We start from the raw sequence: 25,570 nt of genomic DNA, 5'->3' as shown, positions 1-25,570 counted from the left end.
CTAGCTGTGCTTCAAGGCTGCTGTGACTGCCAGTACCATGTCCTTGTGCTTTCTGAAAATAGTGTTACCTGGTGTCTTCATGGGCTTCCTCTCTCTGCTGTCCCCAGCACAAACCTGGGACCCATCACTGGATTGAAACCCTCTATACCAAAGCTCTGTGCTCAATCCCCACTGCTGGAGCTCTCCTTTACCACCTACAAGCCAGTGACTTCAAGGTCTTATTTGTCCTTGGTTTTCTTCACTGCATGATTAGCAACTGAAAAACTACAAATCTGTTTGTTCCCTGTAAGCACTCCTAAAATGTGAGTGTGTAAATGCAGGAGTTTGTCTCCTGGGCTCAGGGCTCTACCAAAGCCTTGTGAGTAGTTCTCAGAATTTATTGTGCATTTGGGAATTAATTAAAGAAGTGTTCATAATAAAATAATGGCATTTAAATTAATACCTATAAAAATTGTTGATAAATATTTAATTTTTAAAGAGACCAAAGAAAGTTCAATATATAATGTTCAACAACTAAAATTTGGTAGGAGCATAGGAAAACATGCCTTTAATCCCAGTACTCAGGAGGCAGAGGCAGGTAGTCTCTGTGAATTCCAGGCCAGCCAGGGCTGCATAGTGAGACCCTGTTTATAGAAACAAAGCTGCCCTCCAATGCAGAGTCTGGGAAGGCAGCTACTCGGGAAAAGGCTACCACACAAGCATGAGCACTTGTCAGTGCTGAGTGGTGGAGACAGGTGGCAGCCAGACAGATGAGCTCCAAGTCCAGGGAGGGACCTTGCCATACAAAGTGGGTAGAGGGTGATAGAGGATGACATCTGCCATCAGTGTGTGTCCTAGACACACACACACACACACACACACACACACACACACACACACACACACAAACTCTAAGCTAATACTATTTTCTAAGTTCCAAACAAGTCATTTAAAGTGTAATTTAAATGGGCTACTGGTAAGAGCAGGAGACAAGCGGAACAAAAGCCACCTGATCTGGCCTTTCAGAAAGCCTATGGAATCTTATGTCTATACTTTCAGAAAGCCTATGGAATCTTATGTCTATACTTTCAGCCTCTGGCCCAGCAAAAACTCCTCTGACAAGTTACACTAAAACTATCAAAGTCAAAATGTGATTTTTTTTCTTAAAAGTTTTTTTAGCATTACCTTCTTTTATGTGCATGAGTATTTTGCCTGCACATATGTGTGTGCACCATGTGTGTGCCAGGTGCCCCCAAAGGCCAGAAGAGGGCCTTAGATCCCTGTGGATCTGGAGTTACAGCCGGTTGTGAAGCACTCTGTGGGTGCTGGGAAATAAACTCAGCTTTATAGAGGAAAGGTCCTCTATAAAAACAACTACTCTTAACCACAAGACCATCTCCTCGGCCTCCCAACTGTGCTTTGCTGCACAAACAAATGCAGACAGGTTCGGGGTGTAGCTCAGAGGTTCAGTGCCTGCATAACATGCACAAGGGACTGGGTTTGACATCCCCACCACCACAACTACCTGCAAAAGAAACTAGCTATACAGGGACATGGTTTTAGAGCAGAAAATAAAAAAAAAAAATCCAGATGTGCAAGCCCACAGAAATGATAGGGCTCATTCCCATGATAGAATACTACCGAAGTAATGTTTGTATCACAAGAAAGCAGGAATGTGTGTTATGCCAGATTAACAATAGATATGAAGGCATGGATCAGACCACAGTGAAAATATTCACTAAGGACAACAGGCCAAGCACAGAGCTAGTGTTTGAGGAAACGTGAGGGATAACACTGATTCTTAGCATTAAGGGCAAATCTACAAGGGCCAACATCACCACAGAAATTGTGCCATAAACTGAAAAAATAGTGCAAGTCACCACTGCACATTGAGGACAGCTGGCCTGGAACAGCTTCATCCAACGGTGAACTGGAAAACTATGTTACAAGCACGTAGATACAGCACTCCACAGCCCAAACCCAGCCTTTCTTACAGAAAAAGCAAAAGTTGTACACAGACTAACAAATGGGAAACACCTTCAGTTAGCAAAAACGTACAGACTGAAAACCCACGGGCAGGCTCAAAGAACAGCTGTCAGGTTGCAGTTTAAGGAGAAAAATAAAAAAGGTTTTCCCACAAAGCACTGTGGTAAGGCTCCTTCTCATCTCCCTTTGAACCCACAGGAGCTGGGAGACTCCAGGGTCAGCAGGAGGCCGTCACAAGACCCCAGAGAGCAAGATAGCAGCTTTGCTTTTCTATGTCCAACCACATGATTATTCTCCAAACCCTTGCCTGCCTTCAGGAACGGATCTGCTGTGCTCCCCAGAAGCAGTAATACAAAGAATCTGGACACAACTTCTCAAGCTTTAGAAAATGGCAGCCTAAGCCACCCCTGCCCAATGCTGGCCTGAATGAAATGCTCAACTTGAATTGTTAAGCCTTTCTAAGTTCCCTTTTAGAGATAATGCAACCACAATTACAGAAGTTGCCACGATATAACCATTGCTGAAATCTCCAAAACACACCATGGAAATCGGAAATCTGTTTATCCCAACAGAGCTGAAGGAAAACTGTTTATAGAGCCATCTCACAGGAAGCTGGGTTTCTAAGCTCTGCACCTATGAGCTCCTGCCGATCACTAGTCACTCTCTGCTCTCAGTGCACCAGGCTAGATTTCACCCTGGAAGTATCCTGAATTAGGGACTTAGTGACTTGGAGTTGTCTGTTTATTTTCCCCATTTATTGCTAAGAAATTAGATTAAAGAGTCTATTTTTATTTCCCTGGGAAGGGATGTGGGGAGAGAAAAGCACAAGTGAAGGAATTATTTTTGTACTTGTAATCCACCCCTCAAAGTAACTTAAATTTATTCTCTAACAATAAGCCAATTATCATTAATAAGAAAACAAAGGTATCTGACAGACACTCTGCTGACACAAGACGTGCACATGCTGCGTTTTCTCCTTCTGGCTCTCTTGTAGGAAGCACCCTGTGGCCACAGTAGCAAGAACAGGCGTACCTGGAGCTGCGGCTCCCAACTCAGGCGGTCCTGGCTGATCCATTTCCAAACTAACAAAGGCAAGTGGAAAGGAGGGCTGCCTGCCTTATACTGGAGTTCTGTCCCAAACGAAAGAATTTAATACAATACAAAATGGCCTTTAAGTTAAATAGTAAAGGAAAGGGTGTGTGTGACATTTTGTCTAAGCAAGTGATGGTGGTGAAGCCCCTTTGCACCAACTGCCCTCACAATGAGCCTTGCAGAGCAGGTGCTCTGTCAGGGGCACAGCCATACCTGAAGCTCCTGCCGGTTACCTGCCTGCTCACAGGCAGGCCCAACATCCTGCCTCTCCCTGTCCATCAAGCTAAAGCCATGGGACCCACTTCCAGGATGCCACTGAACTGAACTGGATTGGGTTCCTTACATCATTAGGCAAACCAAAAGATCAGAAACCCAGAAAACCATTTCTTAGGGGAAAAAAAAAAGTCCTGAGAACTAAATACAAGTGTCAAAACACAACAAAAAAAGTGACCTCCATAATGTGTGCTCTGCAGATTGCTCTAACAGGGAAATGCCTGGCTTCCACAGAACCCGACACTAGGGAAGGGAGGGGAAGGGGTACAGCCTGACTTGGAAGGCAACTGAACTCTCCGGGAAAAAGGAACTATTTATCTGTAATTCCAAGAAAAAACACCTGTCATTGAATGTCTGAAAATACCTGTTTTAAATAAACCCATTTTCTCTTTTAAAACCACTCCTTCTAACTGTGCAAGGCCATCAAGCTAAAGAAAAACAGACCCCACTTTAAACGTGAAAAGGCAACTCTTCCAGCAAAAGACTTGCCCACCACCAAGTGCACCACATAGACCTTGTTAAGTGACCTTCTGAAGTTCCACCCCTACTTAAGATGTTAACATACACATACACACACACACACACACACACACACACACACACACACACACACACACCACTGCAGAAGTCACTGGGCTCCAAAAACCATGAGCACTGATGTTTGCCTTTGAAAACCACAATTGGGGACAGTGGTGGGGGTAGGTGGCACAGCAAATTCAAGGCCAATCCAGGGCACATAGTAAGTACTAGGTCAGTCCAAGCTACAAAGTAAAATCAGTTGTCAAAAAATAAAAATAAAAATTATGTATGTGAAAACAAACCATAATAAACCATTGGATATATGCTTAATTGTTAGTTTTATCAAAGTTGGGATTCAAACTTTATGCATGTGTTAGGTAAATGCTCTACCACTGCATTACACCTCCCCAGCCCTTCAATATGGTTTTAAAATGGTAATAATTAAAAATGCAAATATTAAGAACTGGCTGAGTACAGAAAAGGCCACACAGTAATGTATCCATAACACAGAGAAATATTCTGATAAATTTGTAACATGCCTTCTGATTAGGCTTCATGAAACTCTACACTGACTGTGTAAACTGAGATGTAGCTAAAGTTTTCCTGCCTGGCCCGCAGTAAGGACAAATCTCTCTCACCTGCCAGTCCCACAGCCGCTCAGACCCGACCAAGTAAACACAGAGACTTATATTGGTTACAAACTGTATGGCCATGCCAGGCTTCTTGGTAACTGTTCTTACAGCTTAAATTAATCCATTTCCATTAATCTATACCTTGCCACATGGCTCGTGGCTTACCGGCATCTTCACATGCTGTTTCTCATCATGGTGGCTGGCAGTGTCTCTAACTCAGCCTTCCACTTCCCAGCTTTATTCTCCTCCTTGTCCCGCCTATACTTCCTGCCTGGCCACTGGCCAATCAGTGATTTATTTATTGGCCAATCAGCAACACACTTGACATACAGACCATCCCACAGCACTGAGGTAAGGAACAGCTAATGCTTTCAGGCTGTAAAGAACAGATTTTTAAAGTATAAGAGGATAAGGAAGCATGAGACCCAGGAAGAGTATTTCCACCAACACAAAATGGTAGAAGTGAGGAACAAAACACAAGGCACCAGCAGCCCCCTCAGTCCTCCCAGACCACCACAGAGTCCTCCTATGACCGTCTGCTCAGGAAATGTATTTGCAATTGCAAGTCAACACATCAGAAGCTTCTTTAAAAAAAAAAAACCCAAAGAAACAAACTGATGAAAATGTAGAGTACAGGGGCTGGAGAGAGGGCTCAGCAGTTAACAGCATGTGCTGCTCCTGCAGAGGACCTATGTAAGGCCCCATGCCAGATGGCTCACAATCTCCTATAACTCCAGGTCCAGGCGATGACACTTCTTCTGGTTTCTGTGAGCACATGTGCACACATCCACATAGAGAAAACACATTTTATTTTAACCAATCTCTAACAAAAAGAAATTGTGGTGTGGCCTAAATTTTAGGAGAAAGTGACATTCTTGTTTCCATGGTGGCACTGTGAACAACCAACATTTCCATGATCTTTTCAGCACTGTGCTTTTGTATTTTTGTGTATGTTATTGATGACTGTCACTGTTTATGGTGGCCCTTAAGGTCCCTATGCACTGAGCCCGGGGCTGTCTTGCGTTCATTAGTGCCAGCAGGTTAATGTACAAAACACTCACACCAGGTTTGTTCAGACACTGATGCTGCTGCCAGCTGGGCCAGGGCTAACACATCAACAGTATACAGTAAGCAAGGTGACTTTAACAGGAATGCACATAAAACAGGTTAAACACTGATCAAACGAGGAAGACGACTCTGGGATCCACACATGTGCAGAGGCCAGAGGGCAATGCCCAGCCTCTTCCTTGGCCTCCCTCCACCCTGTTTTCTGAGAAAGAGTTTCTCACTGAACCTAGAGCTCACTGATTCGGCTTAATGGGCTGGCCCACTGGCTGAGAGGATCCTCCCACCTCTGCCTTCTAAGTGCTGAGACTTCAGGTGCATGCTGCCACAACCAGTCGAGATGCTCTTTCTGCCCCTTCAACACTGCACTGACCAGTCACCTCCCCAGCTCCAAGGCTACTTTGATAGTAACCAGCCATTCACATTCCCAGGCTTCATTCAAGTTGATAAAATATTAGATGAACTTTCTGAATAAAAATGAAGACAGACACTCTGAACAGGGGCTTCCTCTCACTTCTTTATAAGAAATAGAAAGGTAGAAAAGGACTTTCAATCACCATTTTAACCAATACTTTAAAAAGTCAAGGTCAAGTTCACTGGACTTTTGCCTTCCCTCGACACCCTGGCAGCTGTGTCACGGCCCTCTGCATGGTTTTCAGTGTCTTCCTTAAAACACAAGCTATTTGTGAAATGTAGCTAACTACATTACTAAACATGAAAGCCTCCTCTTGCCCAAGAAGCTGACTGTGTCTGTCTTGACAAGCTAACACGCTATCCTGTTACCATGCTGATTTCTACTAGCTTGAGGGGTCCTTACTGAAGCAGGAGGCCCCACATCTGGCTTACCTAGACTTCTGTCACAAGTGTGCTTATAGTGTCCACACAGTTTAGCCATACACCATGTAGATGTGATTTCCTAATACGTGCACGTAGTTACCACCAATCCTCCTGATTGGAGGGCTAACATTACTGCAGACAAACCATGAACTGTCTCCTAGTTCTGTAAAGAACACTACAGAGTAATAGTTCCAAAAATAGACTAATTTGTTATGACTATCATTGCCATAGTGTCCTGGGCTTCAGAAGAGGGGGAAGAGGGTTCATATTTCAAGAGCTGTGGCTTTTCCACAATGTTTAAAAGGCTCACAGCAAAAGCTACAGCAGCATCATCACTTCCATAGAACACAGCACTCCAGCTTCCCCTGCCCTCTGTAACGTTAGCCCAGCATGACTCTTTTTCCTTGTATGAACCTCTGTCAGGACAGCTGTGTTGGCTGCAAACATTCGGTCCTGGATGTTCATCCTGAGACCATGGACAACCAGAAACCACAAGCCTGGAGTGAAGATAGTACTCTGTCTTTGGGGTCAGGATGCAGTTTGGCCTGTAGCTCACCACTTTTTACATTGTGGAAGTGAAATAAAAGTAAGAAAAAGATTCAGGTTTAACTGTCTTTGCCTCAGGATTATTCCCTGATCTTTTAAACAGATGTCAAAGAATCTAGATTACAATCCCCAAAGATGCATTTAACTCAGACATCTAATTGAAAACATAATTTCTGATCTGAGAGCAGAAACTTTTTATTTGAGAGAAATTCAGAAGAGCAGGCTCGCTTGGTGTTCGGCTTCCTCAAGAAACAAAGATTACCTTCTCAGAAGGCTTCCTTCTACAACCAGTTTCACTCTGTCTCCTTTTTGTAAAGGGTGAAAACCAGCTATGGGCATTGCTCTACCTCAAGATCAGGGCACCCATCTCCCACCGGAAAGAAAGAAGTCCCAGGAGAGCAATGGCCTGTGAGTGTTGAACAACCCTGGTATATTCCCATCACTGCACTCTTGAATATCTCTGCAAACTTCCACTGTCCACACATGCTAGCTATGACAGTCCTTTGAGCACTAATTATGTATGTCCCCTCCTACATAAATGCAAAGTGTGCCAGGTAGATATGGAAGCAATGACACTAAATTAAACACAAGCAGCCTGGCATGGTGGTGCATGCCTTTAATCCCGGCACCCAGGAGGTAGAGGCAGGTGGATTTCTGTGAGTTCCAGGTCAGCCAGGGATACAGTGAGACCCTGTATCAAAAAGAAAAAAAAAAAAAAAAAAACTAAGCACAATGCACTGAAGTATGCAGACAAGGGTTTTGCCCACAGAGAGCAATGGAGCCATAGACTCTTATCTGCAAGGTCAGTAGAGAGGGCCCTGCCCCATGGAGAGCATCTGCAGGGTGTGACACAAGAGGAAGGATTTAGTGGTAATGAAATTCACTCCACGGCACTATAAACTAGCACTCTAAAATGAGTAAAACCAAGGAAAGTCAACCAAGGGACAAAGGAGGAGAAGTCCAATCCATACACCTTGCTTCCATGAAGCCTCTTGGTCCTGGAAGTCCCACACAACTCAAGCATCTGCACAACAGACAGCTGACTACCATGGCAGCCTCTGCAGTGTGACTTCAGGAAGGCCTCTTTATTCCCCATTCAATGCCACTGGATGATCCAGGTATGAAAAACATACACTTTTATTCTCCAAAAGACACATTTTACAGGGTTAGTGGAAAGTAAATGGGTTACACTTTTTCCTAAATACCATCATTTCTGACTATCTGAGGGTTCCGTCAGTGACTACCACTTCAAAAACTACAACCACACGTGGGATTTTTATTTTATTATTTGTCTTTTTTATTTTCCCCCCAGAGCTGAGGACTGAACCCAGGATCTTGAGCTTGTTAAGCAAGCGCTCTACCACTGAGCTAAATCCCCAGGCTCAGGGACTTTTATTTTAAACAGCTATTTTCAGGTAAATAGTCCACTACTGCGCAATTTTAAAAAGAAAGCTAAGAAGGTATTTGCTCTTAGTTTATAAATAAAAAAAAGGTGTTTTTTTTAATCTACTGATTTCATCTCTTAACACCTTTACAAAATACAGCAACTCCTCACAGCAAAACTCCCTGGTCCTCTGGATGTTACAATCTTTCCACCCTGCTTCTCTGCAATGTTCCCTGAGCCTCAGATACAGGAGTTGTATTGTAGATGTATCAGCTTGGACTGGGCTCCACAACTCTGCATTTTGGTTGGCTGTGGTTTTCAGTAATGATCTCTATCTAATGTCAGAAGCTACATTCCAAGAAGTGTCTTTTTGGAAGATGTTATATAATAGCATATACTGGCTTGAAGTGAAATAAACATTAGCAATATTTCTATCACAAAATTGGTGCTGAGGAGACGGCTCAGCAGTTAATAGCACTAGCTGTTCTTCCAGAGGACCTGGAGTCAATTCCCAAAACCCACAGGGCAGCTCACAACCATGTGTAACTCCAATCCCAGGGGATCCAATGTCCTCTTCTGGCCCATGCAGACAAAAGTCCCATAATACCCATTAAAAAAAATAATTAATGAAAAATTCCACAAGTTGTAAATTCACGTAGTTACTTTATACTGTGAACTAAAACAGTGTCCTAATCTTACTTTAAAATTGGTATCGACCAAGCCAAGCACAGATGGATAAACTGTGTGTTAAATGGACAACTATAGTACAATCTGAAACTTAAAAGTCAACAACTCTGCCCCGTTTCTTAGACTGCTTGTGCAATCTAATGAACTTCCAAAGACTGGACAGTTTAAATACTAAGAATTAATAGCTCACAATTCTGGAGGCTGGAAGTACAGGAGCAAAGGGCCAGGCCTTTTTTGCATGGTTAGTTTCTGCTGAGGGCTTTTCTAGTCTCGTTACAAGGCCCCCAACTATCGAGACTCCATTTATACCTATCTTCCATAGATTCCAACTCCAACACCAGGGGGAGGCTTTTCTACTCCTCTATCAGGGTCCTTGACATGGCAGCTCATGTCAACAACACACATTCATTCAGGACTTCACTCACTCGGGGCTTCCTCCATTCCCTACAGACAGGAAGCAGTGAAACATACAGCAACGAGAGCCTAAGTTTTCAAGAAAGTCACAGGAATAGGGTAGGGTCATCACCAACTTTAGCCAGAGGTTAGAAAAATGCCGTCTCATGAAGTAACTTCAAAATTAGTATGACCTAAATAATGACCTTCTAACAGTAGCCCCTCATTCCCACAATGCCCTTGTTCTCTCAGACAGACATGCTTAGGCATGCCTTCTCAACAGTGAACATTTAGAGGGCAGAGCACCTCAAACCAAGTACGGACACAGCAAACATCCTTCAACTATTTCCACATTCCATGCTTTCAACTGAAAAAAGTCTGAAATTTAAAATCCTTCAAATGATCATAATGTAAACACAGCACTGGGAACCCTTTCCCAAAGTTTTCTCAGATATCTAAGCTTGGGTGCAACTTCTTGCCATATTCTGACAATGGACACAGACTCATCTCTTCCTCTATGTTCTATATGAAACTCTGTAATTGAGGAGAAAAGTCTCTGTGGTGTAGCCACTAGATAAACTATATAGATTTTATGAGAATTTGCCCCAAACTCGTCTCCACATCCACTACTGAGGTCTGTGGCTTTGCTCTAGAATGGCTGAGGTCAGGGTCTAACCTCAGATAAGTAGAGAAATAGAGCGAAAGCCTCCCTAGGGACTGTAAACTGGTGTTTTCAAAAATAACAGGTTCCTTTGCACTGGGTGAGAGCAAGGCTTAGCCACATTACAAGTCGGTGTTTTCCTCTCGTGGCAATGTCGTTAGACACAATAAAAAACAACCTATAACGAACACTTCCCAAATGACAGAACACGACTACTGAGAACAAACCCCGCACACCTGATGCTTCTCCGTGACACACAGCAGTGGTTGACAGGTGACAGTGGGGCACACAGACATCCCGGGGCAGGCGCAGTGGCTGTCAACATCCAAATCACACACTATGAGGCCCACCCATCAATGACTACAACTCTGTCATTTAGATATGTTTGTGCACAAGTCTTTACAGAAACATCAATCTCAAGAGGTCCTGGGTTATAGGGCCAGGAAGCTTCTGCATCCAGCACTGAGTGAACTGTGATTTAAATGACTGAGAACTTTTAAGACTACATGAATATACAGCAGGAATGTATTTTTGCCAGAGACATCATCTCGAGAACTTAGAGACCTCTGTGTAAGGCAGGTTCAAACTGGAGCATTAACTTTTTCTTACAGAATACTTCCCTCTTTAACAATTTAAACTGTGGAACTAAGTGCCAGCGTGTGCTGCTGTGATGTACCTTCATCAACAGCCCCTCCTGGGCCGTTTTGCAGACTCTGACCTGCCACTTGGTAAAAGCCTCACCTTCTCCCCATGTTCCCTTTTATGCCTTCAAAACCAGCACCACCCGAGAGACACTTACACACAACCAAGTTCATCTGCCAGCACAAAGCACAGCCTTGGCCCAGTTTGGACCAAAGATTCTGTATGCTGATCCTGAGGAATCAATTCCTGAAGAACTGACCTCAGCAGTGCTGGTCTCTTCTGGATGGCAGCTGATAGTGCAGCCTTAGCTGACTAGTACTGGCTGTCCCAGAAAATCAAAAGTTTCACTTCAGTGGCTCCTAATTCAAAACAATGGATACCCCAGTAGAGTTTGTAAAGGACTCTCAAACTTCACTCTGAAATTTCACAAGCCAGGCCTCTGCTGCCCGCACTGCTCTCAGCATCATCTTCTACATTCTCACAATAGTTCATTAGGCTCTGAACACTTAATGGCTTCTCCAGACCAAACTTCTTCCACAATCCTCTCACAAACATGGTCAGGTCTGTCACAGCAATAGTCCACTCTCTGGTACGAATTTCTGTCTTCACTGCCATGATAAAACACCATGACCAAGAGCAACTTGGGGGTAAAAAGGTTTCCTCAGATTATACAACCATATTACAGTCCATCATTGAAGGAAACCAGGGCAGGAGCCCCAGGGCGGGAGCCCCAGGGCGGGAGCTGAAGCAGAACACACAGATGAGGGCTACTTCCTAGCCAGCTCCTCATGGCTCACTCAGCCTGCGTTCTCGTATCACCCAGCTCCTCATGGCTCACTCAGCCTGTGTTCTCCTATCACCCAGCACCACCAGCCCAAGGGGTAGCACCACCCACAATGGATTAGACCCAACTACAATCATCAATCAAAAAATGTACCACGGATTTGTCCAGGGTACAGTTTGGTGGGAGCATTTTCTCAATTAAGGTTCCCTCTTCTAAAATGACATAAAAACTACCCAAGCACAGCAGGTGTCAGCTGATACACCACAGGGCAACTTCCTTCAGCATTCTTCAGTCAGTAAATGTGCTGTTTTCAGGTTCCTGTGCAGACTTGGTTAATTCCCCACACCTGAGATTACCAAATGAAAAGTCTAGGACTATGAAACCACCGATTTAATATACTCTTATAACCAAAGGCCTCAAGATAATGTGACTATAACAGAGTCAGGCAAAGAGACCAAGGGTTCAACACTTGGATATTTAAAGTATAATAGTGAGAATAATCCCCACTCTTAGGAAGCTTGACAAGTCTGTGAAGTCAGGAAAAGAACAGGGGTGGTGACCTAATGCTATAAAAACCCATTTATATACGTAAACCTAAGGTCCTTGAAATACTTCACTTTCCCATAACATTCTGGATGTTTTTAATTTTGCTTTAATTCTCAAGCAGAAAATATTCAATCTCCTGTAACTATAAAGCACTTTTGTAGAAAAACGGATGGGGAAGAACGAAGTCTTACGATGTGACAGCGTCATAATGGAGGCATATTCACTTGAAAATTAGTTGCCACAGAGAACAAGAAGCCTGGTCTTTCAAGACTTACACTGAGACCTCCAGGCTGGCCATGGCTCCAAGCTGACAACTACTAGAAAGGAAGCCTTAGGAAGTGGCTGAGTCCTTTATTAACCTTTTTTAACAACACAGCATTGTGACCTGCTTTCTGAGTAGGTAGCAAATCTCCCTGGTGCTTGTCGAGGTGCTGAGCCACTGCTGAGTCACAGAAGGGAGACCTGGGACCCATGCTGGAGAGAGTAAGGCACACTCCACTCAGTTCTAGGAAAGCCCCTTCAGAGTCTAGCAAGATCAGCTGACTCACTGACTCCCTCTCCTCCTCTCCTAGGTCTCTGCACACCCTAGACAGGGCAGGAAAGAGGGAGGTGTCCCCATTGTTCCCTAGCTATCACATCGGTCTTATTTCCACATACCCTGCCGTTTTCACACTTCCCCACCTATCCTAGTTATGAGCATGTATCACAAAAATAGAACGCTGCAATACTTCATATTTTAAACAGTCAGCTAAAGTTCAATACACATTCCATTTGTTAATTACTCTTTCTTGGGTCAGTCAAAACTTGTGCTAGCATGCATCCCATGCTGACCTTAGGATGGCAGGTTTCCTTAAACTTGAAAATTAAAAGCCAAATATTCTGAAATCATGAGAAATGATTTCTAATTTTCCTTGTAGTAAGATTTTGCTTTCTTTGTTCTATATTGCCCATATTTTCCAGAATAAGCATATTGTTTTAGAACTATACACCCCGGCATTTCTTTTGGAGAAGTGATTTTGATCCACACGTATATTCTACTTTTGGCACATCTTGGAATATTTCCCACAGTTTGCTTCATGTTGTGGACACTAGAGACCCAGCCAACACTCTACCGTCCTTGCCATCTTAACAAAATAAACCGGCTCCTCTTTAACTCTCAATATATTCAGAAGAAGCACATGTTAGATATCTGAGCATAAAAAAGCATGGACTGTCCATCCTACTCTATAGGAAATGTGAGTTGGACCATCCACCCTATTCTACAGGCAATGTGAGTACCCAGCCCAAGGCCAAACCTGGAACAAGCTCAGCAAGTAAGCAGCAAGCAAAGAGACAACAGGTATTTCCCAGTCCAAATGCCCCAGAGTTTGACACTCTTCTACCTACAATGACTTCCCAAGAGTATAAAGCATTACCCTAACAAACAAACTCCATTTCCCCAATTTCTCCAAATCTCTATTTGCAAGCATCTTCTATAAGCTAGTGCACTTTAGCATGGAGTCAGTGATCTGATACCAGCATCCCAAAAAGTCATGACAACTGAAAATGCTGCTTTCCAGTTCCTCCCAGACTAAATGTAGACGACCACTCCCTTCAGCATGTCCCTCACTCAGGACCGTCACTGAACACGTCTGGAAACAAGAGCGTGTTTAAGTAATTGCTCACCTGAAGCTCACGGTATCTGGCTTGAAAGGACACAGCATCCTGCTCCTTTTCCTTCAGGAAGTCTTTCTCCAGGACACTGTGCTTCTCCATCAGCGAGTCCACATCCTACAAGAAACCCAAACACAAGCTTGCAATGTTCCATGGCATAAAATACTTCTTCAGTAAACACAGAAAATATTTGTCAGGGAAGAAAATTAGGAAAAAATGCTTAAAGTCTAAGAATTACGTATGTAGGAAACTACCAAAGTTAACTAATTTCTAGGCCAATATCAAATACTGACATAACATTAAAATTCATAAATGTCTAAGAGTGGGGCTGGGGAGGCAGCTTAGAGGGTAAAGTGCTATCTGTACAAGCATGAAGGACCTGAGAGTAGACCCCCATATCCATATAAAAAGCCAAGTGTGTCCATAGACATCTGCAACTCCAGAACAGAGAGACAGAGACTAGGGTATCCATGGAGTCCACTGGCCAGCCACCTTAGTGGAAATGGCGAGCTCCAGGTCAGGAGACACAAGGTGTAGAGTGATGGATGAAGACTTCCTGGGCTGACTTCTAGCCTCTACAGAACACATGAGCATGTCCTACATGCATACAACAATGTATAGGCACCCACCACAAACACAAAACAAGGAGTAAATAAGAACAAGAGTGTCGCAATGAGTACAATGAATAAAACCCAATCTCTGAAAGTACTTTTGATGAACTGGCTAAGACAGACAGACAGACAGACAGACTTATGGGTGGACAAATGGACGGAAACAGATAGAATGAAGGATCTAGAGAGATGATAGATAACTGACAGATGATAAATGATAGAAGACAGGTAGATGGATAGACAGGCAGATGGAAGGACAGAAGGAGCTGAGAGCATATACCCGTCCCTTCCCTGAACATCTGTGTTCAAACACCCCAGGAGTACCTGACTTCCCACAGAGATAAGGTAACACAGCAAACCTAAAATCCACACACCAAGTATAACACTGCCTACAGAAACGTAAGTCATAGAGGAGCAAAAAATAACAAAAAGCCCCAGAGAAATCTGTGCATGCCTTAGAACTGCATTCAACCTCCTTTCAGTTCATGTGGGTCCCTGCTGACACCAAAGTCTCAGGATGCTCAAGATCCTTATAAAAAACAACAGGATATTTTCATATAACCTACACATACCCTACCATATACACTGAGATCTTCAGCTACTTTGGAGGTCTGTAAACATACACCCATAGCAAATAGAAGATGTGTCCCTGATGTATGGTTGGTTGAATCAGATGCTGAACGCATGGGTGTGCCAACCACTGACTAGAGACTTTTGTTCAAGGTTTATTTACTTTTTATTTATGTATGTGTTTGCCTGCATGTATGTACATGCACTACATGCATACAGGAAAACCTTGGAGGCCAGAAGAGCGCATGGAACTGGAGTTACAGACAGTGAGCTGCGATGTGGGTGCTAAGAACCAAACTTGGATCTATTTGCAAGAACAGTAGGGTTCTTAACCACGCAGCCATCCATCTCTCTAGCCCATGACTAGCAGCTTCTAATAAAGTGCCTCCACTTACTATCTGATGTGACTGACCTGAACCTCCACCCCAGGGAAGACAATACAGTCTTTCATGAAATTTTAATCTACTTTAGGTTGAATTTGATATCAAATTGCTATCATATACAATTCTACATTCCCAGGCAGATGTACACACACACACCTTTTTAATTCTCTGTTTTTCCTCTTCAGATGCTTTCAGTTTAGTCTCCAGACTTGATATTTTTTGCTGTAGTTGTGAGTGGGACACGTCGGCTCCAGGACCCTCAGGGTCATCCTCCAGTCCAAGCGCTCCATGGGTTGTCTCATCCGTTAAGCCAAGTGGAAAAAGTGGTATATTCAGATGTGTGTGTGCTGACTGCTGAATCTAAACCATGTGTTAACAGACAGAGAAAAGTTAGACCATCCTTTTAAGGAAATGTTCAAAGGGTATTGTAAACCACATTTAGAATTAAGTTGTATTGCAAGCAATGAAATTATCTCCCCTCTAAGTGAATCAACAGAAGACTTCAGACTATTACAATAGCCTGATCTTTGAAGCGTAAAGAAAAGTCCTCTTATATCTACAGTACTCACTACTGCATTGCTGCTAACACACTAAAACACTTAAAACCTTTATGTACAAAAATGCACAGTTGAGCATAGACACATCTGAAACACATCCATTCTGAAATGTATACACAGACCTAGGATTCATTTAGAATTAATTGCAACTCAGAATTTCATATTTATTAATGATGCTAACTTATCAACTTCTAACAAAGTTAACAGGTTACTTAAAATTGCAGTTGACATTTTAAAACTGAATTTTGGAACCCTGCCTCCAGTATCCAGCATGATATCTAGCTCTGCAAATACCTAAATGAATACGCTATGATGATGCTGTCTTTGGAGGCTTTTACCCTAAAACTGAAATAGATGCTCCTGTACCTAAAAAACATGTTAATACTCCAAGAAAAGAAAAACAATTCTAGTAATTATTTCCCTTTTTGAAGTTTAACTTTGAATTTAAGTTCGAAATGCAAAAAAAAATTATTCTTTTTTGTTACTATTCTCTAAGTCCAAGATAACATATGCAAAGGTAAGTCCATTTTAATAACCATGCACAGCTGTTTACCACAGTAAAGCATCAACTTTGGTGGCAGAAATGCCACCAAATGAGTACAGGCAGGCTGGATGTTCTTCCAATGCAATTTCACACACAGTTAAATTGTAATGTAGGCAAAAAGTCAGCTGTGGAGCCCAGCTCTGTCTCTGCAGCCTGCTAGCAATGTTCTTGTAGGAAGTTTACCCTGTGTGCCTCAGTTTACTTAGTGAAACCCAGCTCTGTCTCTGCAGCCTGCCAGCAATGTTGGGTTTTTTTTGTTTTGTTTTGTTTTTTTAAAGATTTATTTATGTATTATGTATGCTGTGTTCTGTCTGCATGTATGCTTGCAGGCCAGAAGAGGGCATCAGAACTCATTACAGATGGTTGTGAGCCACCATGTGGTTGCTGGGAATTGAACCTGGGTCCTCCGGAAGAACAGCCGGTGCTTTTAACCTCTGAGCCATCTCTCCAGCATGTTAGCAATGTTCTTGTAGGGAATTTGCTCCTCTGTGCCTCAGTTTCTCACCTTTCAACAGGAGAATCAATGGTACATTTCTTTCTTTTAAGATTTAATTTTACCTGGGGGAGTAGGAGTGTCTGTGTGTGGATGTCTGTGTGTGTTTGAGGTAGCATCCCTTGGAGCTGCTTGATGTGAGTGTTGAACCAAACTCAGGTCCTCTGCAAGAGCCCTATGTACTCTCCACCGCTGAACCCTCTTGCTCACCCCAGCAGGACTTATCCTGGTGGCCGGAAGACTACTTTGAGGAAGGAGTTGACACTCAGCATTGAGGAACTCCTCAGGAATTTACCCAGGAGGCTCTGGGCTCTGTACTAGCCTTTAAGCTCAGTGGATGTTTATGGAATAAGTCCTGCCAGCTAGCTTTCTTTTTTGAATCCAGTGTCCTCTGGGCCCCCTAAATGGAGCCACGGGCCTGAGTACTCAGTCAATTTTAATAAATGAGACACTCAAAGCAAACTTTTATAACTAAGGTACTTAAGTCTTTTGCAATCACATCACAAAACAGTATTATATAGCATTTTTTTTTAAATTCTAAGTCTTGGCTTCAAAATTAGAATATCCTATCTACTACAGAACTAACCCTTTGGAAAATTCTATTTTAAAAATAAGTAAGGGCATGAATTAAGTCAAGATGCAGTTTCTACAAGCAAGCTTCCTTCTGAATGACGACAGCACTCACCTGAGCTTTGGGGACGGTCTGACTCACAAGGCCATTGTCTGCACGCATATCATCTGGTGCTGAAATGATGGCATCTGGAGGGAGGCGGCCAGAGGATGGCAGTGAATGGTCATGGTCCAGAATGAGCTCCGGAGAAGCTGGTGAGAGACACACTCCGGATACTGAAGACAGAAGCACAAGAGGGATGTTAGAGACCAAACAGAGATGGGTAAGCGGGTAGGAAAGAGTGCAGGAGTTAGAGTTAGGTGCAGTGCAGTTGAGAAATCCAGACTTTATGGCTAATGTCTAAAATCCAAAGAAGTGTTTCTGAATTACACACGATGTCTCCATGAGTCGTAATCAAACTACATGTTTTAACGTCTTTAACACACATACTAGCCTAGCCCACTGGAAATGTTCATTTCCCAGCAGAGAAAATATTCAACCTACAACATGGCACATCCACTCACTAACTCAGGAGAGCTGATTGAACTTTTTTAAAAGGGCACTGGCCTGGTGTGGCCAGGAGTGCTGTGAATGTGGAAGGTGCAGGGAGACACTGTTGCACACTGGTGACCCTAGCTCCAATCTAGCAGAGCTCAACAGCTAAACATTCACTATGGAAAATAGAGACGAAGGGAGGACTGCTGTAAAAACCTGAAGTTCCTCTTTGTAATAATTTTTTTAAAGTTTTCATGTTAAAGTCAATTTTCACTTACTGGATTGTTTCCACAAAAGTAATGTTGTAAACAATTTTGCTATTAGATCCATAATAAACCACTGTTACACTGTGATTAAGGCTCTCTTTAGAAGGTTATGGAAGCAGCTGATTGACAGGTACAAAAAAAGACAAAAATACAAATAAGGAAAAAGCAGATATTTATATTATTTTATTTTTAAATGCTTCCAAAATTCAAATGAATCTAATATGCTTTGAAATTTAAGGAGTCATCTTCAGCAGTCAGCTCACTCACACACCCAAGACCTAACTGCAATGACCTTTATTCCACATGGGCATCAGTAGCTCTGTCCTCGGGTCCTACCACAAACTGAAGGTGGTTCACAATTGCGTGTTGCCCTGAAGAAAGACACATAGAAGGCAGTGAGTACTAACGAGCTAAATGCACAGATTTCTGATTGCTATTTTAAGGAACTCTTAATTATGTAAAATTTTATTGTATCTAATAATGTTGTGGCTTTGTAAGAGTATGTTACACACTGGATAAGAGGGTGGAGAAGATGTAAATATAGTAACCATGCATGAAATTCTCAAAAGAAAATTAACTTTAAAAAAGGAAATCATTTAGCTGCAGAATTAACTTCTTTCTAAACTTAAATCAGTGTGCACGGGTGTGTGTGTCTCTGTGTGTATGAGCGTGTGTGTGTGTGTATGTGTGTGTCTAGCTGCACAAAGATGTATTTCAATTTTTTCAACTCAAACACAAAACAGTAGAACTTTAATAAAGATTGAACTTGCCATATATTTTTCAGAATTTTTCCCAAATCCTCCCTACATATGGCTAAAGTGAATTCTCTAAAAATGTTAAAACATTCCAACTTCTCATTCTGAATTTTAACTGATAACATATTATGAACTCTGAAAAGCATGAGCAAAAGTATTGCCTGGCATCACAATATCACACTAAGCACAGAACAATGGTGAGTAGCCTGTCCTCCTGTCCTTCCACATCTTCTGTAAAGCAGACAAAACTACAAAGCAAGCTTATGATATTAAATGTCCTGGACACGATGTGTTCACAGGCAGACTCTAAGCAGTGCCACCCTTGTGCTTTCTGTCAACCTGACACAAGCTGGAGTCATCTGGGAAGACAGAAGCTCAATGGAGAAAATATTCCACCAGGGTGGCCGTGGGCAAGGCCGTGGGCAAACCTGTGGGCAGGGCAAGGCCATGGGCAAGGCCGTGGGCAAGGCCATTGGCAGGGCAAGGCCATGGGCAAGCCTGTGGGTAAGCCTGTGGTGCCCCTTCTTGTTTGTGGTCCTCTGTGGCAGAAGGCAGGCTGAGTGAGCCATGGAAAATGATCCAGCACACAGCACTCCTCCATGGCCTCTGCATCATCTCCTGCCTCCAGGTTCCTGCCCTGACTTCCCTCAGTGGTGGACTGTGGTGAGGATTTGTGAGCTGAAATAAACCCTTGCCCCCTCCAATTGCTTTTGGTCATGGTTTTTTATCACAGCACTAGAAACCCTGACCAAGACAGCCCTAATACTGGAGTATTTCACCATCCCTGTCTTCACATCTACAGTCATGATTGAAGACAAGATGCCATGTAGTCCTAAGGGAAATTCTTCAAACACTGAATATCCAAGTGTGTCACATGAAAAGAAGAAAAGAGAGGGGACAGTAGGTAGAAAAGCTGAAGGATGGGGAAAGGAAGAAAGTGGGGGAGGGGGGGGACAAGAGGCGAGAAGAGGTTACAAAAGAAAACGACGAGGGGAGAGGAGGGCCTGGCTCTCAGACAGCACCACCACCCCACCTTCCGCTTCATAAGCACACTTCCTCAGCAGATTGCAGGCCATCTCCACCCTCCTCACTCCCATCCAGGCCAGTCTCCTGCAGCTGTTACTTAAGGTGCTACTGGTCCTTTGATGAACACTCACTCCACTCTCGACTTCAAGTACACACACTTCCACTTCCTTCAACCACTTTCAAGCCCATTATTAAACCTCCTATGACCCACAATGAAAACCAAATTCCCATCTCGAGAATCAAGTGCTCCCTGGCCCTCTCACACCAGTCACTCACCTGATTACCACAGGATCCATTTAGATGTCCCACAGGCATATTAGCCAGCTATCACTTCACACAGCCCAGATCAGCCTCATGGTTCCCTCTCCATTAACTTCAACACTGGATCTGCCAAGCCAGTGTTACCTCACCCAGTCACACTGCGCTGCTAGCGCCCACAGTTCTGCCACACTGTTCAGTGCCTCTATGACATCACAGTACCACTGCACAAACACAAGCCAACCTAGAAGCCCACCCTGGCTTCCAATGTGAACACCAGGCACTTTAGACAAATGACACAAACCCTTCAGAGTCACGGTTTCCTCTTACAAAAGTGGGAAATGACATGAACCTCAAACTTACATTTGAATGCTTAAATAAGCTGACAAAGATACAGCACTTAACTAAGCAGAGTCACAGGGTGTACGAGGAAACACAGCAGCAAATGGACACCAGAATGGTATATTCTTTCCACACACAGAAGACCAGCGTTCCCAGGATCATCCCACCTGTCCCATTATCCACTTAATCACAATGTAATTCTAATTACCTGCTTTCAATTAAGAATATTATTGGATTTCTAAGAAATAAATGACCTTAAAAACATTACTTACCAGAATCTACAATGTACATAAAGCAGTAATTAGGGATGTAGATGTTTATACATACATACACATTCTAGGAACTTTAAAAAAAAAAAAAACTAATTCTTTACAGATCAAACTAAAGAAATGGAACAGAAAAATTAGAGTATGAAAAGAGAACTGAAAAGGATAACACAGGCATGAAAAAGGATTCATTAAATAATTGGTCTAATTTTTAAAATTCTGGGTTCAAAAGCAGAGCTAAAAATAATAGCAGCTAATCCAATGGGCAAAATACAAATATACACAATTAAATAGCAATAATCACAGCTTTAAAATAGGAAATTTCCCTTATTTTATCTTTAGACTGCTAAATAATTTTAAATTTTTATCAAAATGGCAAGTGCTTAAAGAAACACAGTTCTCGAAGTTGATTGCAAAGTTAAAGCAGGTCTCCAGGAACACACCTATTTCTGGGGGAAGTTAAGCCATCAGGCAATAACCCCAGAGACAAGCATGAAGCTCCAATGACATCACAAGGCTTTTCTCCCCAAGAGCCAAACCTACATAATCCCAACACTCTGAAATAAAAATGAAAGAAAACCTCATTAATATGAATGCATCAGTCAAACCCACACAGGCAGTGAAGGGGCTGCACAGCGGCTCTGAGGAAAGCATCTGACGCCAAGACTGGCAGCCGAATTCATCCCAGCACAGACACAGGGAAAGGCGAGAACAAACTCCTCCAAGCTCTCCTCCGACCTACACACACACACACACACACACACACACACACACACAGAGTCACGTGACCCCCCCCCACACACAGAGTCACCTGAATGACCACACACACACACACACACACACACACACACACACACACACAGAGTCACCTGACCCCACACACACACACACACACACACACACACACACACACAGAGTCACCTGACCACACACACACACACACACACACACACACACACACAGTCACCTGACCACACACACACACACACACACACACACACACACAGAGTCACCTGAATGACCACACACACACACACACACACACACACACAGCAACAACAAAAATTGAATGTATTTTCAAAAGGCAGCAAAAATAAAAGCTTTTAGACAAAAGATTCTCTATGAAAGTAAAAGTTTAATTAAATGTTAGTGAACAAAATCCCAAAGCATATTAAAGAAACAGAACCCAGCAAACAAGTACCATTTTATTCAGGGACTAAAATGCTGATTCACTATTTGAAAATTCCCTAACACTCCACTAAGCACACTAAAGAGGATGACATGATGCATCCAACACTCTGAAAACGCCCCTGCTAAAACTGAATGTACTTCATCAACCATCTCCTCTCAATAAATCTTCTCAATAAAGACTGCCCAGTATCTCCATGTCCTTTAACCAAAGGAAAACACAAATCAAACAGTTAAACCAAAGAGCTCAGAGGACAGCATGCAACAGAAAAAAAGAGGGAAGCCATCTTGGTTCCTAGCCTGAATCTTGGACCATAATTTATTCCATAAAGCAGCAAGAAAAACTCAAAAAATGCATCAGTGGTATTTATATGAAAAAGTGGTTAAAAAAAAATACCAGAAGTGTTCAAAAGTGGCCTAGAGGCAACATGTAGCCCAACACAAACCATGAACTTATTTAAATGCTGAGGGCTTTTTACATATATAAATATGAAAATATATGCAATATGCATGTATGTATTCTTTAACTAGATGACAAAATCCTGTTCCAACATCAAAAGGCTGTATACCCCATGAGAACAATGACAAAAGGAACTACTGTTTTTTAGTACAAGATAAAAAAAACTTCATAAATTTAGTAAGCAATGTGAGGAAAACAGTCACAAAAGATACAAAAGGAAAGCTTTAGGCCAAGACAAAGGAAGCCCTGGAATGATAAAGACCTCAGCACCATCCAGCTGCCATCCTTCCTTGGTTATGTTATAGGCTTCCTGTGCTCCCTGTGAAGTATCAACAGGCTTTTCAATGGGGCAAAATAAATGGACAACACAGGCCATATGAACAAGCAGCCACTGGGACAACAGTCTCTCTCTTCCTCACTGAAATCAGCACCCTAGTGTGCTGCCAGCCTCATGGAAAACTCCTGTGTGAAGTTGCAGTGAAATGTAGCAAAACTTGAGTCAACGAAGATGCTGTAAAGCAGATCAGAACACCCTAAAAGTGACTCATCTGGGGAAAACAAGCACAGAAGAAATATGGCGGATTAAGTCACTGAGGTCATAAAGATGGGATTTTCAGCCTTTTGGAAAGAGGTAAGACACAGAACAAACTCCTCATAAAATCAAAAATTTAGGGCCTGAGAGACAGCTCAGCAGTTAAGAGCACTTGCTGATCTTCCAGAGGACCCAGCTTCAATTCCCAGCACCTGTAATGTGGCTCATAACCATCTCCAGCTCCAGAGAATGCAATGCCCTCTTCTGGCATATGGAGGCACTTGCATACATGTGTGCATGCACACACAAATACAAAGTAAAAAACTAAATAAAATCTTTAAAAGATCAAAGAGTGAAGTATTTTAAAAAACAAGATCACATAAAAATTAGACTAAAACAGGGCTAAGGTTGTCAAGTAATGTAAAATGTCAAGAAAAATGTCCTAATGTCCAGGTATTAAAAAAAAACCAAAACCAGAATTACAGAATATACAAAAACTTTTTTGCTTATCAAAAATTGTTCATTACCATTAAAGTGCAACAATTGCCAATTTAGAAAAAGATATATGCAAACGCCCCCCAAATAAAGCCCAATATTCTTAATATGTAGAGAACTTAAAACTGACAAAAACTTTGAAAGATTTTCAAATTATAGACTAAGCAAATGAGATGAGAAAATAACAGAAGACAAACTTTAGAGATGTTAAGGGGCCAAGACTCTAGTAGGAGGAAGAAACAGAAGCTAATAGACCCCGTGGGCAGACAGGTGGGAATTCTGTGGGAAGACAGGAGTGAATGCTTGAGTCTCTCCTCTCAGCATCAGCTTTAGGGACTTCTGAACTTTGTTATCATTTCACACACTCAACATAATATATATTATATAAATTTTATATATGTGTATGTGTGTGTGTATACATACAAATAGTTAGCCAGAAATAGGGGGACTGAACCCTAAGATAGACTGCAAGAGACAGAAAGTGAACTACCCATACTGCAAATGACCGTCTAGTCTCTTCTCTGTCATTGTGATAAATGCCATAACCAAAGCAGTCTGGGGAGGGAGGATCTGCAGGCTTACAGGTCACAGTCCACAAATGATGCCAAGGCAGGACCTCAAGACAAGAGCCTCAGGCAGGACTGAAGCGGACATGTGGAGGAAAGCTGCTTACTGACTTTGCTCCCCTGACCTGCTCAGCCTAAAGCCACCTGCCCAGAGATGGTACAACCTATAACGGGCTGACTCCTAGTCTATCAATCAGTAATCAAGACAATGCCCCACAGACATCCCCACAGGCCAATCTGATGGAGAGAATTTCTCAACTGACATTTACTCTTCCCGAGGGTGTCAAGCTGACAGCTGAAGTAATTGGGACAATACCCTAATCATACTGTAAGGTGGGGGCACTAATGTACTTTACTTTGGGACATAGTACTGTCACTATATGTCTTCAGTGTAATAAAGTCACAGTAAATGAATACTGAGGCAGAAAAGCAAAGGGTGGAGAGAGGGCTCAGCAGGTATAGGAACCCCCTCCAAGCCTGACAAGCTGAGTTTACTGGTACAAGGTGAGAACCAACTCTCACAAGCTGTTCTCTGACCTCCACATGCCCTGTTGTATATACACACAGAAACGAGCACACATAATAATAAATACATAAATGTAAAAAGTAAAAGGGTCAAGGAAAAACCCTAAAAGACAATTCTTCAAGAGGAGGGGGAAGGGGTAATGGAGTGAGGGAAGCCAGGGAGGCCGAGAGAAGCAGGGTGTGTGGAGTGTTAACTGTAACTCAGTTGAGCAAAGTTTAACAGGAAGATCAGGGACAAGCAGCAGGGAAGAGCATGCTCCGGACTGACCTGTGCACAGGGAGACTGGGGCATGGGCATGGGGAGTTCCATAGACAAAGACACTGACTAGGTTTTGACCAAAGAAAAGTATGAGGTGAAGTTACACTTGCAGAGATGGAGAATATTCCAGAAGGGGAGAACTCCAGAACAGGAAACCAGATGCAGGAAGACGCTGGGACTGTGCTGTGGACCTAACTGCACATTTCTGAGCCATCAGAAACAGCAAGCATGACACTGAGCGCGCTCAGGCACATGGTACTGTCACACAGAAGAACACAAATGTATACTGAACCCTGTGTAAACCAAACCTGAAGACAAAGAACCCAGGCTGTAGGTGTTATGGGCAGCAGATGAGATGCTCTCGGATGGGAACCCGGGCTGTAGGTGTTACGGGTAGCAGATGAGATGCTCTCGGATGGGAACCCGGGCTGTAGGTGTTACGGGGCAGCAGATGAGATGCTCTAGGGATGGGAACCCGGGCTGTAGGTGTTACGGGCAGCAGATGAGATGCTCTCGGATGGGAACCCGGGCTGTAGGTGTTACGGGGCAGCAGATGAGATGCTCTAGGGATGGGAACCCGGGCTGTAGGTGTTACGGGCAGCAGATGAGATGCTCTAGGGATGGGAACCCGGGCTGTAGGTGTTACGGGCAGCAGATGAGATGCTCTAGGGATGGGAACTTGATTAACAG

The 25,570-nt window shown here is 43.0% G+C and overlaps 1 protein-coding gene across 6 annotated transcripts in view; it reads right to left on the bottom strand.

Moving 5' to 3' along the window:
- Positions 1–25,570, bottom strand: part of Ccdc91 (coiled-coil domain containing 91) — a 158,918-nt gene that overhangs the window by 116,166 nt on the left and 17,182 nt on the right. For 3 of the 6 annotated variants that reach the window (XM_059256400.1, XM_059256402.1, XM_059256401.1), the window contains exons 2-5: positions 18,501–18,579; positions 17,523–17,683; positions 15,400–15,603; positions 13,692–13,796 (exon numbers count right to left, since the gene is read on the bottom strand). In XM_059256400.1, coding sequence (XP_059112383.1) covers positions 13,692–13,796; positions 15,400–15,603; positions 17,523–17,683; positions 18,501–18,519 — 489 coding nt within the window. In that variant the 5' untranslated portion in view covers positions 18,520–18,579. The remainder of the gene's footprint in view (positions 1–13,691; positions 13,797–15,399; positions 15,604–17,522; positions 17,684–18,500; positions 18,580–25,570) is intronic. The other 3 variants (XM_059256398.1, XM_059256399.1, XM_059256403.1) reach the window with 1 other exon arrangement.

The sequence above is a fragment of the Peromyscus eremicus genome, chromosome 3 (assembly GCF_949786415.1).
Source record: "Peromyscus eremicus chromosome 3, PerEre_H2_v1, whole genome shotgun sequence".
NCBI lineage: Eukaryota > Metazoa > Chordata > Mammalia > Rodentia > Cricetidae > Peromyscus > Peromyscus eremicus.
Note: the sequence above shows the minus strand (reverse complement) of the source record. Positions and strands in the feature narration are given on the sequence as shown.